At 37.9% G+C, this 14001-nt stretch overlaps 1 protein-coding gene across 6 annotated transcripts in view; it reads left to right on the forward strand.

Moving 5' to 3' along the window:
• The first annotated feature begins 8596 nt into the window (after positions 1-8596).
• The window catches only part of ubr5 (ubiquitin protein ligase E3 component n-recognin 5), a 34423-nt gene continuing 29018 nt past the window's right edge, over positions 8597-14001 (forward strand). For all 6 annotated transcript variants that reach the window (XM_086154773.1, XM_086154775.1, XM_086154777.1 and 3 more), the window contains exons 1-4: positions 8597-8816; positions 11876-11920; positions 12052-12133; positions 12693-12769. In XM_086154773.1, the coding sequence (XP_086010899.1) occupies positions 8755-8816; positions 11876-11920; positions 12052-12133; positions 12693-12769 (266 nt within the window). In that variant the 5' untranslated portion in view covers positions 8597-8754. The remainder of the gene's footprint in view (positions 8817-11875; positions 11921-12051; positions 12134-12692; positions 12770-14001) is intronic.

The raw sequence follows: 14001 nt of genomic DNA on the forward strand, positions 1-14001 counted from the left end.
CTGTTGAGCCTCATTGTAGATTGTGCAATGACAGCTGACTTCTGGCATGCTGTTGGGATCTGGGTCAGCCCCGTTACCACTGAGCCTGGTTGAGCAGGTGAATGATTCCAGCTGGGGGTGCTGGCACACCTGCAGACGATCAGGCCCTGTCAAGCGCCCCCTCTGCATTTGTTGTCTTGTGTTGCCTCCCTAGTTCCTGATGGTTGATGCCTCTCCTTGCCAGCTCCCGGCTAATGTGACCCTGTTATGCATCCAGCATCCTCCACAATCCTGAGTGCAAGATAATTGGCGGACGATGGATGGATAAAGTCTAATGTCAACAATCTCACCATTAGCAAGGACCAGACGAAGGAGTCAAAAATCGACAGGAGAAAGGAGCAAAGGCTTTATTGGCCAGTGTTCATCCGGGAGGTTGAAATGGAGATGGTGAGCAGCTTTAAATACCAGGACATCCACATCACGTGATGCATTTTGTAGCAGGTTAAGAAGTATGTCAGGGCCAGCACTATGGACTGTAAATGGGGGCACAAAGTGGTGAAGATAACAGAGAAGATTACCCTCTCTGCAGAACATCTCCATCTTCAGAACATCTCAATAGCTTCTCACCTGAAAAGGTCAAAGATCTGGGAGTATTTCACACTCGATGCACTGAAGAAAGTGAAGACAACGTGTAAAAACTGTGTAAAGGCAAAATGTGCCCTTGCACAGTTTTTTACAAAAGAGTTATGTACTTTAACTTCTCTGTCAAACCACTGAAGACATATTCTTTCATATTCATATGAAAATACCTAAGTGTCATTAAGTTTTAAGTAATGGTGAGATACTAAAATATTGGTAAAGTAATGTTTGCATCAGAAAAGCATTAAGATAAGATAGAAATTAGTAATCCTGAAGGATGTTCCAAAATAATAGTAACAATTTAAAGATAACAACATGAAGCAGTTTACAAATCAACAGTCCTTAATAGAATACCAGTTAAGCTGAGCAATGGCAATTTTTGTGGAGAGTAATATTGGTGGTGCTATTGAGAGGTTGCGTTGCACAAGATAATGACTATAAAGATAACATGTGGTATTAAATGTAATTGTAGATGATAGAAGTTATGAGGATAATAAGGTAAAGGGAAGAGTAAATTGTCACTGAACACTGTTACTTTTATTGTTTTTATTTTTATTGTTTCTTTTAAATGTGACACTGCATGGACATGTGTATGTCTGTACAGTGTCCTTGAGTGTAAAGTGAGAGTTAAATAAAATGTATTATTACTTTAAATCAACATCAATTATTTGGCTCTGACCTTTCTCGACTTCAGCATCTGTGCTTTTAGTTCAGTCCATTTTATCGTCTATATCGGCGCCCAGCTACTTGTACTCCTCCACAATATCCACCCCTCTTCGATCGATCTCCACTAGTGGACAATCCACCTGCATGTCAGTAGGTGCTGCTGCAGGTTTAACCGCACCTTGATTAATACTAGGCAGTAACTTGCCTTGCTCCTGTTGAGGATACGTAGCACCAATCCACCCTGTCACTCCACTCTTTCAGCCATTCTTACTCATGACTGTACTCTAAACCTCTAATAGCTAAGCCAGTGTACCAGTGGAGGGATAGATGAAAAAAGCAAATTGGGAAATTGTCACCTCAAGAAAAAAAAAGAAAAAAAACGTAATATTTGTAAAATGCAGTGTTTGATACATTTATAAGTTGTGTATTTCATTTTGAAATCCATCCGTATTCTGCACGCTGGGTCGTGAGGGATGCTGGAGCCTATCATTGTGCAAGAGGCAGGATACACCCTGAATTGGTCGCCGGTCAATCGCAGGGCCACATACAGAGACAGACATTCACCCACTCATTCAGTGCAACTTTCCTAATTAACCTGCTGCATTTTTTGGACTGTGGGAGGAATCCAGAGAACACCCACGCAGACATGGGGAGAATGTGCAAACTCCACGCTGAAAGGTGCCCTTGTCAGAATTGAACCAGGGTCCTTTCTGCTGTGAGGCCAAAGTGCAAACCACTGTGGCACAAACCACACACCACGTTTTGAAATGTATTTTGATAATTTTTCCCTTAGCCCTACCAGTGTCAATGTTGTAAAAGGCAGTGGCAGATTGAATCTGGTCATATCCCACACGGTATTCTTTTTGTTGTAAGGTGTCTGCAGGAATGGCGGGCCAGGTGGTCACTGCACATGAAACATCTGTGACACGTGGAACAGGCATATCTCTTCTCTCCAGTGCCGAGACAGCTCATCAGAACGCGAGAACAGCCTTTCACAGCCTTCCTACTTATATCTGAATGGTCTTTCACATGATAAACAAAGACAGAGAAGCTGTTTTGCTGTTCGTATTAGCACTCTAGATGTTATAGATGCATTTAAACCCTATGTTTGACCATCGGTGGCCCTGGGGAAAATATGACTACATTTGAAAGCAATCTATATGTTAAAGTATTTTTAAATGTCTCCTCACATCACAAATATATTTTTTTACATTTTCACTATATTTGGCCTTTGAGCAAGTGTAAAGAATATTTACAAAGTGTGTTCTGTTGTTACACCATACTTTACACATAAAGCTTTCACCTCCTACCTGTATGTGTCCTCAAGTGGGCCTTGAGGTGGGAATTTTTGAAATAGGACTTGTCGCAGACTGTATAGGGACAGGAATGACTGTGCACACAAGATTTGTTTGACTGTACCTTATTGTGTTGTCTTTCCAATAAGCCATGTTCAGGCACAGGGGCAATGGCTGTCAATCTGTTGCCACTAGGGAGCACTATTGGTGGTTGAAAGAATAGAATGGGTGCAGCAGGCTGAAGGACTAGAAGCATATATAAACCCCCTGCCACTTGACGCCCAAGGAGGAAATCCTGGGCTGAAGAATCTGTTGTTGCTTGTGCTTATTGTAGCATTTTATGGACAGTGTTGGTTGCTGACAAAACAGACATAAATGGTTGGTGTTGCCATGGCTGCTGAGCATCAGAGGAGTCACTGATAGGTTTGCAAGAAATAGTTGCACTGGCAGCACTGCTAGTACATTCAACTGTGACAGAAAAAAAATCTGGTTATAGACAGGCACAGGAGGGACTCCAGCAATTCCAGCCTGAACCAAAGAAGCAGACTGGATTTGGTTAAATTTATTTTGTAGTTCCAATCGTCTCATCGGCGCTGACTCACTTCAACCACATTTGGCAAAGTTTCAGTGGCAGGTTTCAGTTGTGGTACAATATTACAGTCAGACTCCATTGTAATATTCTCCTTCAGTTCTGTATGGGAGTCTTTTGTGTTTTTTTCTTCAGTGGGGACCGGAGAAGCACCACTGCTGTCGATGGTATGGCAAATTAGACTTGTGTACCTGAATCTTGGCTGTAAATCAGCAATGTGTTCTTGCCTTATAGTCCCTCCATATGCTGATGTAGGGAAGGACACCCCTGAGGGTTGAAGGGATGATGGACAATATTGGGACGTCATACACTGAGTTGAACATAAATGAGGAGCACTGAGATTTTATGAGAAAAGCCTCAATTCTACACTACTGTATACAAATATGAGCATTCTAAACACGAATTGGTCAAGGGTAACACAAAAACTAACAAAATGCAGAGTTCGGGGATGATTCTTGAACACTGATATTTCAACAAACCTAGTATAAGAATGCTCTGCTTTCATTAAAAAGTGGTAGGTGAGAAAATGAACTTTGGGCAACTATATGTATTCAAATTTAAAAATATAGATGTTATGTTTACCACATTTCAGGATATTTGGTCATTTTATGGGATTCTTTAATCTAAAACCCAGATTTATTCTATCAATCAGCAATTTGTGCATACAAGCTTGGGCCTCATTTTGGACTGTGTTATAGCTTCCATTCATGTCTAGCTCAACACTGAAATGACAGAATGACCCAGTTTTTTTCTGCCTTACACTCACCCTGTAACTAAGGGCCACAGGGAGCGAGGAGTCATCCTTTTGAACAATCTGATGCCAGAGTAAGGGGTCTGAAGTATCCAAGATTTAAGCTCCTTGTCATCCAGTGCTTACTCATGGTCAGCAGGGAACAGCTACATCACCTACAAACATAGCGAGCTGCATTTTACCTTGATGGTGCAAGTACATCTGCAACTCCATGACACATCTGCATTAGGTTGTACAGAGATAAGAAACTCATGACTTTGAGTATAGTCATCTGAAAACACAAAACTGGCTATCATATCAAATCCAGCTCAAACAGGCTTGCAAAGTAGCATTTGAAGTGAGCTTGACCTGCGGTTGTTCATCTGAGCAGGGCCCGTTCACCCACTTTCACTGAGGAAAAATCAAGAGATCCTCTCCCCGACCTTAACCGGAGAAGAACACCACCAGAGGACAAACCTCTTTATTCTTTTATTCTCTTCCATTCCTATCTGTACTGTACCTTTGGTACTCTGCCCAGTAAATACATTAGATATTGAAATCATCTTATAATTTTCACATGTCAGCGACATCAAAAAAAGAAGCTTCTTAACAGATGGTGTTTAGTAGTAGGTTTCCCAAAAACTGCTGTTAAGCCACAGTATATGTGGCAAGTCCTGTACAAGAAAGGAGTATTTACTTATATGTGTCTGTTTTGAAACTGTTAAATCGCAGGGGGGCTCCAGTTCTGCCAATAGTAGGAAGATGATTAGGGACTTAGAAGTTTCACTTGTTCATTCGGTTACCGTGTCACCCAATGTGACAAAAAGGTACATGTACCACTGACAAATGGATGGGCGAGGTGGTGTGTGATTGAAGACTGACAGTACCATGGCAGAAGCATGCTGCACAACTTCATAGTTCTCCGAAAAACACTATCATCTTCTCTCGCTTAGCTGTCACATTTAGCCTGAAATTTCAAAACATAATCAGCAAAATAATTCATTTTCACCAGGTAGTGGTAGAAAATGTCAGCAAAGATAAGATAAACCTTTGTTTTCTTTCACACAAGTAACAGAAATGTGTCTAAAAACTGGCTTGGTGCTTCATCAATTTTATGTCTTTATATTTGTCAATTAACTGTCCAGTTGTTTGCGGAACATGGCGATAGACCTACAGATGATGGATGGGCTGAAAAAGACTCAGTTTAAATAATTGCCAACTGTCTAGACTCTTGACATTCATTTGAAGCAGGAAAAAAACAGAAGGATGTGAATACGCACACACTAGCTCATTTCTTTACCTCTGCCTCGCACGGTGTGATGTTCCTTGGATGTAAATCCAGAAATTAGAAAATAACTCGAATTCTGTATTATAATATTAACCTCTCTCAAAAGTTTTAATGTAGCTCACGTAACCTGTTAATATACACATAAAATTACAATGAAACTATAATAATTTCTAATGATGCTTTGGTTAAGGGCTTATCAGAGAGCATGATGTATCATTAGTGAGTCTAGTGGTCGAAAAACTTGTTACATCACATTACTGCAACATTCTCTATTATGGATGATAAAATCAAATTTCAGATTTTACTGATTAAAAGGTAGAGGACTGCTGTTCTTTCATTTGTTAGAAAATGTGTCTTCGCCAAAAACATTATGAACCAATGAGTATTTATTTTAGCCACTAGAGGGTGGAAAAACAAGTTATAAACATACTGTAATGAGGCACTAAGCATTATCACTTATATAATGTTGTGGTTGATAGGTAATATAAGATAGGTCAGAAGACTAAGCAGGCTGAAAGACATCTTTCTCTCTGGATCCGGCACTCCTAAAAACCTATCACAAAATAATTTACATATGTGGGAAAAGAGCTGAAATTTGAAACTTTCTATCATCAACATCTTCACAGGAATTCACCTGAGAGTCAGGAGTCATGATTCAAAGGAGACAGTTTTTGTATTTGTATCCTGTGCCATATTTCTGATCTTTGGCCAACTACACTGCCCTACATTTTGAGCATGACGCAACAGAGACCCATATTCTGAGCTGCAATACTATTTTCCTCCAAAAAAGAAGACTTTTGTGTCATGAACAAACTGATTCCTACTTTCCACGTAATTGCAGAATTTGCAGAAGCGCTCCAGTGTCCTATAAAACCTCAGTCAATTTTTTTCAAAGTGTGTTGAAGGGCAATTGAGATAATGTTTTCTATATACAGTGTTTCTCTAAAAATAAAAGCCACTAAATGTCCATCATGCATGATGATGTGTAAAGTGTGCAGAATGGATAATTGTGCCTGAGGGCTGACCAATCCAGTGTGAACATGCAGTTTTGGGCCCTAATGGTCACTGTTGCCCTAGAACAGTGAAGGTATCTCCTTGGAGGCACCCACAAAGGTTATTTTGAAAGCTTGGTATCCATCGAATGAATCCATGACCTCTTATTGCAATAACTTATTTTGACTTAAGCTGAATGGTTAAGGAAACAAATCTGCAATGGTTTCATGTTTTGTCTCTCTTTGAACAGAAACATGTACAAAAATAATCTATTCCTAAACGGTCCTTTAATGTATTAATAGCTGCTCAAACCCATTAAACTCAATTTTACTCCAGAACATTTTTCTTGCTCTGCTTGCTCTGACTATGCCACCATATTTAACAGCACCATGGTTCACTTGATAACTCTGTGTCCAAATACCTAAAAATAGCTCCAAGGGTTTGTGGGGTTTTGTTTGAGTTCACTTTCAAAAGGGGTATAGGACTTGTTGGGCAAAGACCTGCAGTCATTAACATCTGCAATGAACTCAGTAAAAGATAAACTTTATTGTAATATAGTCTTTTTTCAATTAACCTACACAATCGGCAAAAATAGGTTTCACTTTAATTGATAATATAGCTTTCATATTCACCTTATTTCAACTTCTTCTATCCTGTATCCTCAAAGCAGCAGGGCATATTTAAGTGACAAATCTACATATGGAAACACATATTTAACTTTTGTCTTATCTTTTATATTTTTGTAGCAGGATGACTTGCAAGAAAGACCATATAGACTTCGATCACATTGGTTTTGATTCTTCTAATATATTCTTAAAAAAAAAAAAAAAAATGAACACATGGGCAGCGGATGCTATGACTTGTCCTGTCATCACAAACCCACATCTGGTGGTTGCTTTTTAAAGCTATTTTCAATCAAAAATATCTGACAGCCTGGCTGGTTACGGAACTCTGTCCTTCTGTTTGAACATTGCTTTCTCATTGCTTTCTCTCTCTCTCTCTGATGTTTTTTTTTTTGCAAACATAGTTTTACTTCTACAATATATTCAGAAAAGTTCTGCATTACTTTGAGAAATTGTATTTGCTTTCAATACCAATTCTCCACTCTTGATAAGGGTCAAATCCTGCCACCTGCTGGACCAAATACACAAATGACTTTATCTAATTAGGTTAGATGAGGGGGGAGAAAAAAGACCCAAAATTAATCACAAATTATTTTAAGTAATGGTATAATCTTGATTGTCTTGTCATCTTAGAATTTTTTTCTTTCGAAACAGACAACGATACCTCAAATAATTATGAGGTGTTTCTCCAATGTCATTATACTAAAACGAGTCACACTGTTTCATGCAAACTAACTCTTGAGATTAGAGAGAAATTGAAAATGTAACTCCATGAACCTTGTGGGTTGGAGTCATCTGGCCTACCCTCTCCCCACTGGCTGCCAAGAATAGCCAGCTTTCCTTCTTATATCCAGGGCACCAGCTATAAAATCAAACACTACCCAAAGTTTCTTCTCTGCCATTTGAACACAAGGTTAGTGTTGAAGCAGCTCTGCAGTGTGATAGTTTTCTAATTGGGGAAGCGTACTTGCAATGCCAGTGTTAAAATCCATCCCTGGATATTTGTTGGATAGAAATAACGGAGGTGATATTACAGTGAGGGTTTTGAGTTGGTAAATGTAACATACATGTAAGAAGCAACATTAAATGGAGAATTATTACTATCCATTTCCCATTTATCTTTGTCATCGGCCCTAGGAGTTTTGCAACTCATGCTCACTCATGCAAAAGCATTATCAGATAGACCATGACACTGACTATTCCCCTTTTTAAAAAAGTAAAAAATAAATAAAAAATATTTTTCTGATAACTTATTTCTTCTCACATAGTTATTCGATGAAAAGCACCTCGAGGAACAGGAGACATAAAATCTACAGCCCAGTTGAGCAACTGGATATTTTGCTTCATTTAAAAAAAAACATTGCCGGGAATATTGTGTGGAAAGTAAATGAGCATGACTGTAGGTTAAATGTGGAGGAAATACATGTGTCAGGATGCATTTGAGTTGACTCATAATTAAGATGTACATGATATGAATGCTTTTATAGTTTTAGCTTTGTGGTATTCTTTTGTCTGGCGTTTGTTGAAAAAAAATGCTGCGGCATTTACACATTTCCTTAGTTTCACTGACAGATTTAGGGTGTAGTGTTGCGCTTCAAAACCCTGGCAAGAGCAAAGGCATCCAAGCGCGACAGTGTAATAATAAATTGCGGTACTTCTTTTTATTTTATCTTCTTTTTGCTGCCTTCCTTTTCGATTCCAGACTCATCTAATTTAACACGTTTCCTGTTTGTGCTCGGGGTCCAACCAGCAGAGCGGTTGCATGTGCACTAATCAACACACAGAGAAGCTTGGTAGAGTTAAGATGGCGGCATGTGGGTGAGGAGGCTGGGATCTAAACTCGAGGTTTTTCGCCATTACACGATTCCTATGAATCCGTATATTTACAGCAATCAAAGGAATAATAATTTACACATCTTTCACACGTCGGCGTGTATTTCTGGACTGACCTCATGACATCCATACACTTCGTGGTTCACCCGTTGCCCGGGACCGAGGATCAGCTCAATGACAGGTATTTTGTCGCGGCCCGTGAAAAAAGAAGATTAAAAATCAGAGATTATCAGTGAAGTGCCTAGAATATTGTAGGGGTTTAAAATCGTGAACAATGTTTGGTGTGTCATTTACGGGGAATTCGGTTAAAGTGTTTTAAATGACCTAAATAGGGTTAAAACAAGGCCCGGCATCTTGAACAATCCACGTTAGCTTTTTGCTAACATTACCTAAACAGTCAGTCTAACGCCAGATGCTAACCCGTTAACTAATGTTAGCGATTGTAGGAATGGCTACCATTAGCAGCCCGTTTCCTTGGTTCTTTAGACGGATTGGCTCCCAGTCAAAGTTGAAATAGACAATGCGGATTGGGGGATGGGTCAAAGAGAGGGAAATATAGGTCACAAAACACAGAAGTATTAAATACACAGTTTTTCTATCAAAACCACATAAATATTCTCATGACATGTGTCGGTATTTGTTTTCTGGGCGTCTCGTCGATAATCCATATCAGTGAAGTAGCTAACGTCAGCTAACAGATAAGCTAAAGGCTAATGCTAACAACCCGATATGTTTCCACGCGTTTGATGAGGCCAACTGTTAATGTTTTAGCTTTTTCTGGGGAGTGAAGATGTGGTAGTATGCGTCCCACAAATACGATCGTTTACATTTAATTAATCTCAGTGTTTATCAAGATTTATATGTAATGCTAAAATATGCAACGATGCAAAGGTGGCGGAATTACATTTATAGTATAACCCTCTGTAATAAGAAATCAACTTATGCTTGTAACGTGATCTGGTTTGATAATATTTCCGCGATACGTTTATTTCTAATCTCTTTTTGTAATTTTAATGTCTGGTGGCCGTTTTCAAGCGCAATAACTTAAAATATCGAAAAAAAATTAAATCGCATACCGCTGGCTTGAACCATCCAACAAAATGTTTTTCCCGATATTCCGAATCAGGAAAGGGTGTGTGACACGCATTTAAGCACAGCATTTATTATAAGTCTATTTATGTAATCCATTGAGATTGAACTGATTAATGAGTCGTTCTACTTTAAGACAAAGAGGTTGAGAAGTCAATGTGTTTTTAGAATGACCTTGAGATTTACATCTTGAAATAGGTTCATAATATTTAGAAGTGTTCTGCAGGTCACTAGACTTACCTACTCATTTGGCAAACCTCAAGATAAACAGACAGATTGACTGGCTGATGGACAGAAAAAACACACTACAAACCTCTTAGGTTATATTGTAATTGAAATAGCTCCTCAGACAGGGTGGTGGTGTTGGCCATCAGTTCCTGAAAGAGGTCATGATTGTTTCATCCCAAGCCTTTGCATACTACAATCACCATGTGCTGCTTGGGCCTCTCCTTTATCCTCTCTGTTGAAGAAGTTTTATTGGTCAAAACCCTTAAGAGCCTCTGTCTGAAATACAGTGGATTATGTCTTTTTAGGTTTATTACAAGTTATTGCCTGGCATGAGGATCCAGTTGGATTTCTTCAACTAAAATATAAGTTTTGTGTGCTGATGTCCTTTACTGTGGAATAGCACAGTGGAACCTCATCCATACAATCTGATTAGTGCCTGATGAGTGACAGACTGAATTGTATTGTTGACAATTGTCTTAATTTATACAGTAATAAATTGATCTTAATGGGAAGTAGACTCATTTGGAGTACTGGAATAATGCTTAGAATGTTGTCAAATGGTTATTCATATGGCTGCAAATTTTCCAAGAGGCTAATTGCAATTATTTTGATATAGCAACATGATGTGCAGTCTTTTAGGCAATTAGCATAAGTTCCCTTAATTTCTCTGGAAATACTTTTTTCATTATTACAATGTGATTTTGGTATTATTTATTTTTTTTAATTATTATTTATTTTTTTATTCTATTTTATTTTTTTTCGGTCTGGACCAAATACCTCTGTAATGTTTGGGTAATATATGTAAGCAAGACATCAAGGAAACGGAATACTCAAGTCAATATATCATTTAGTTATTGTTGTCAGTTTCTGTTTGGCCTGTAATCTTTCATTTTGCTTTTGTTCGTTATCATTCATCCATTGGGTCAGTTTGTAGTTTTATAGGCCACACATGGAAGAATCTCTAGAACTATGTATGACAGCCTAGACCAAAAAAACTTATCCAATAAAGACTTAATAAAACAACATGTCAGTAGGCAATATAAATTGCACTACACAGGGTTCGGATTATTTGAGACCATTACGTTTGAAAAGTGATATGTCATTCTATGTTACTCCTTTTTCTCATTTGGGAGATTGCATATGATGACAATGTCTGAAGTGCCAGACGTGTTTTCTCTTTTCACAGATTCAAATGTAAAAGTATTTTATAAAAATGCAGTAGTTGGTATTTTGCTGATGGAATACTTTAACAGATAGATGAGTATTAATTGATTATTCTATTACTGTAAAACTGAGATTCCTACAAATTGAAGTTCCTTGCTAAATGCAAAAGGTTACACGGAGAAAAGAATGCACGCTTTTTTTTTTTTTTTTTAGAAATAACATACATAGGATAGTAAACATTCCTGACAACCCTGTAATGGTGATAAATAATGCCAATAAGAAAATATTCAGAGTTAACACTTGGCAACTAAATCGGTTTAAGAGAATATCATCCCTTGTATTATTAAATTAAACGCAGCTTTCATGTTTTGTTCTTTCAACTAAGTCTGTGACCTGAGCCTCTGTATTATTATTGTCATCAGTAGCAGGATAGACATTCCTAGCTTCAGCTGCTAATTTCATGGATGGATTTTGCAAGCCAAATATTGCAAAATATCATTTTGTCATTAATTAGATTTTTGATTTCTTCTGCATGAATGTACATGCAGTCATACGAGACGATACCATTTTATTCTTTTTATCTCTGCCAGTTTTTTTTCTTCCAACAAGTGTGTGAGATAAGCACATTAAATATTCTTGGGATTTAATAAAAGAAGGAAAGGCATTTTATTGCTAGCTCTTTATCATTAAGTGGCCGACATAATCCTTGGTTTAACCCATTACATATTTGCATTAATAAAGATTTCATTTCCTCTTAAGGCTCCGTGAAGTGTCAGAGAAACTCAACAAATACAGTTATAACAGGTGAGTTTGTCACAGTAACTGTGGTCTAATTCATATATGTACGTATACATAAACTTTTTAACTGTGTCTTGATTTTTTTTTTGGTTTGTTTTTCATTTATGTGCCTTGGTATGTGCCCCCCCATAACGTAGTCATCCACACCTTAGTCTGCTGGAGCAGGCCCCCCTGAAACAGTGTGTTGTTGGTCCAAACCATGCTGGATTTCTCCTTGAGGTACTGCTGTCCTTTCTCAAATGGCTTTCCCTTATAATTATATCATGTTGTGGATTTAATATGATGAAGAGATTTTATTGATAGGATCACTGTTAAGGATTTTTTTTTAGATCAGCAGAATGCTGATGAGATAATCACTAATCTATTCAAACAATGAACAGCCTGCAGAAAAGGTTTTATTTGTAGTTTGAATTCACTTCTTCCATAATAGTGAGAGTCATAATATATACTAACATAACCTTTCAAAATTTTTGTGCAATGACATTGGCTCCTCATGTATAGGAACCCCCTAATTCAGGGTCCGCTTGTTTTTCTCCAGGCGTGCCACAATTGATTTTGCAGATTAGATGCTCGTAGTGTTTGTTCTTGTTGTTTATGTGCAGGAAAACGTCAAATTACGTTTTATGATAAATGTCGTGCCAGGATTAACTTATTTATTATTATTAGACTTAATCTCATTGCAGCATGTTTTTGCTTAGATCATAATAATTTTGTTCCTTTGTATATGTTTTTGTTGGCCAGATGATAAACATCAACATTTTTATTACATTTTATCTAGGATGGCCGTGTGTGCAGAATCAGCTTTGCTGTTCAGCCTGACCGCCTGGAGCTCAGTAAACCTGATGGCAATGATGGGTGAGATGCCGCTCTGATTGGATCTGTCTTAGATAATGTTTTAAGCTTTGGCTGTGAGATGGAAAAGCGATTGCTCAAGGTGGTGTCTAGTTCAAGGCACACACAACACGCTAAGGCTCATTGATGATGGTCACTCTGGACTGGAATTCTAATGTGAACTTAATCCTTTTTGCTGGTTTAATGTACTTTCTATCTAAAGCACAGTTTTCAAATATCAGTGCAGTTAATGTAAAAAAATATCAAAATGGTATGCTAATGGCTCTCGTTGAAGTAATTGTTGCTTTTTGTGGAGACATTCAGTGATACACTTGAATAGCAACAATAAACAGAGGCAGGCCCAATGCTTGCTTAAAGTTGTTTAATGTTGTTCAGACGATGTAAGTATACTTACTTGTCCTCTGTGTAATAATGGCAATGACTGTGGTTTTTAGTGAATGGCTCATGTCTTGCCAGCAGAACAGCATCCAACAGTGATCTCAAGAGTTTTCAAGGCCTCCTTAGTTGCTAAATATGCATGTGACTTGGGCTGTAAAATATTAAGGAGCACTCTGCTCCAAACTTTCCTGAAGAACATGTGTTTTATTGCCTTTTGCAGACTGAAGACGAAGCGATTTCAAATCTGTGTGGAAAATTAATGTTTTCTTTCTCCAGTTTGGTAACTTTGTAATATAGTGTGTAATAGTGTTTTTTATAATGGTTGCTTTGCTTTTAAAACAACTTTTACACCCCCCCCCCCAGATAAAAGCTATTAATTAGGTACCAAGGCTAACAGTGGTTAGTTATTTGTGTTTCTCTGTCACTTGCTCCTAATACACTTCCAAAATTCAGATTGCTCAGACACCAATGCAATGCAAAGCCACCAAAGTCAGTTGTTTGTATATTTTAAAAAAATACTATACCTGATAATGTAAATGTTGAATAGTGTCATTTAATATTTGGCCTTTCTGTGCTCTGATTCCTCATTGTATTTCTAAGGACAGGATTTTTTTTCACTTGAGGAATGAGCATATTCGGCCCCTTCAGGCTTTTCTTAAAATTAAAAATCTCAGAACTTTTCAGAAAGGTTTTGATGTTGTTGCTGCCATTTTAGGCTTGTGAAAAATACTCAGGACTTAATAAGTAACCAGAAAAATGGAGGTGAAGCTCATTCATACCGTATCACTCCATCCCGAACTGTTTGGTGATACTGTTCTGAATATGATCAAAGAAAGAAAGGGAATGCGCTGGGCTGA

This window comes from Fistularia commersonii, chromosome 11 (genome assembly GCF_037954325.1).
Source record: "Fistularia commersonii isolate RoL2024-O1a breed Wild chromosome 11, RoL_Fcom_v1.0, whole genome shotgun sequence".
NCBI lineage: Eukaryota > Metazoa > Chordata > Actinopteri > Syngnathiformes > Fistulariidae > Fistularia > Fistularia commersonii.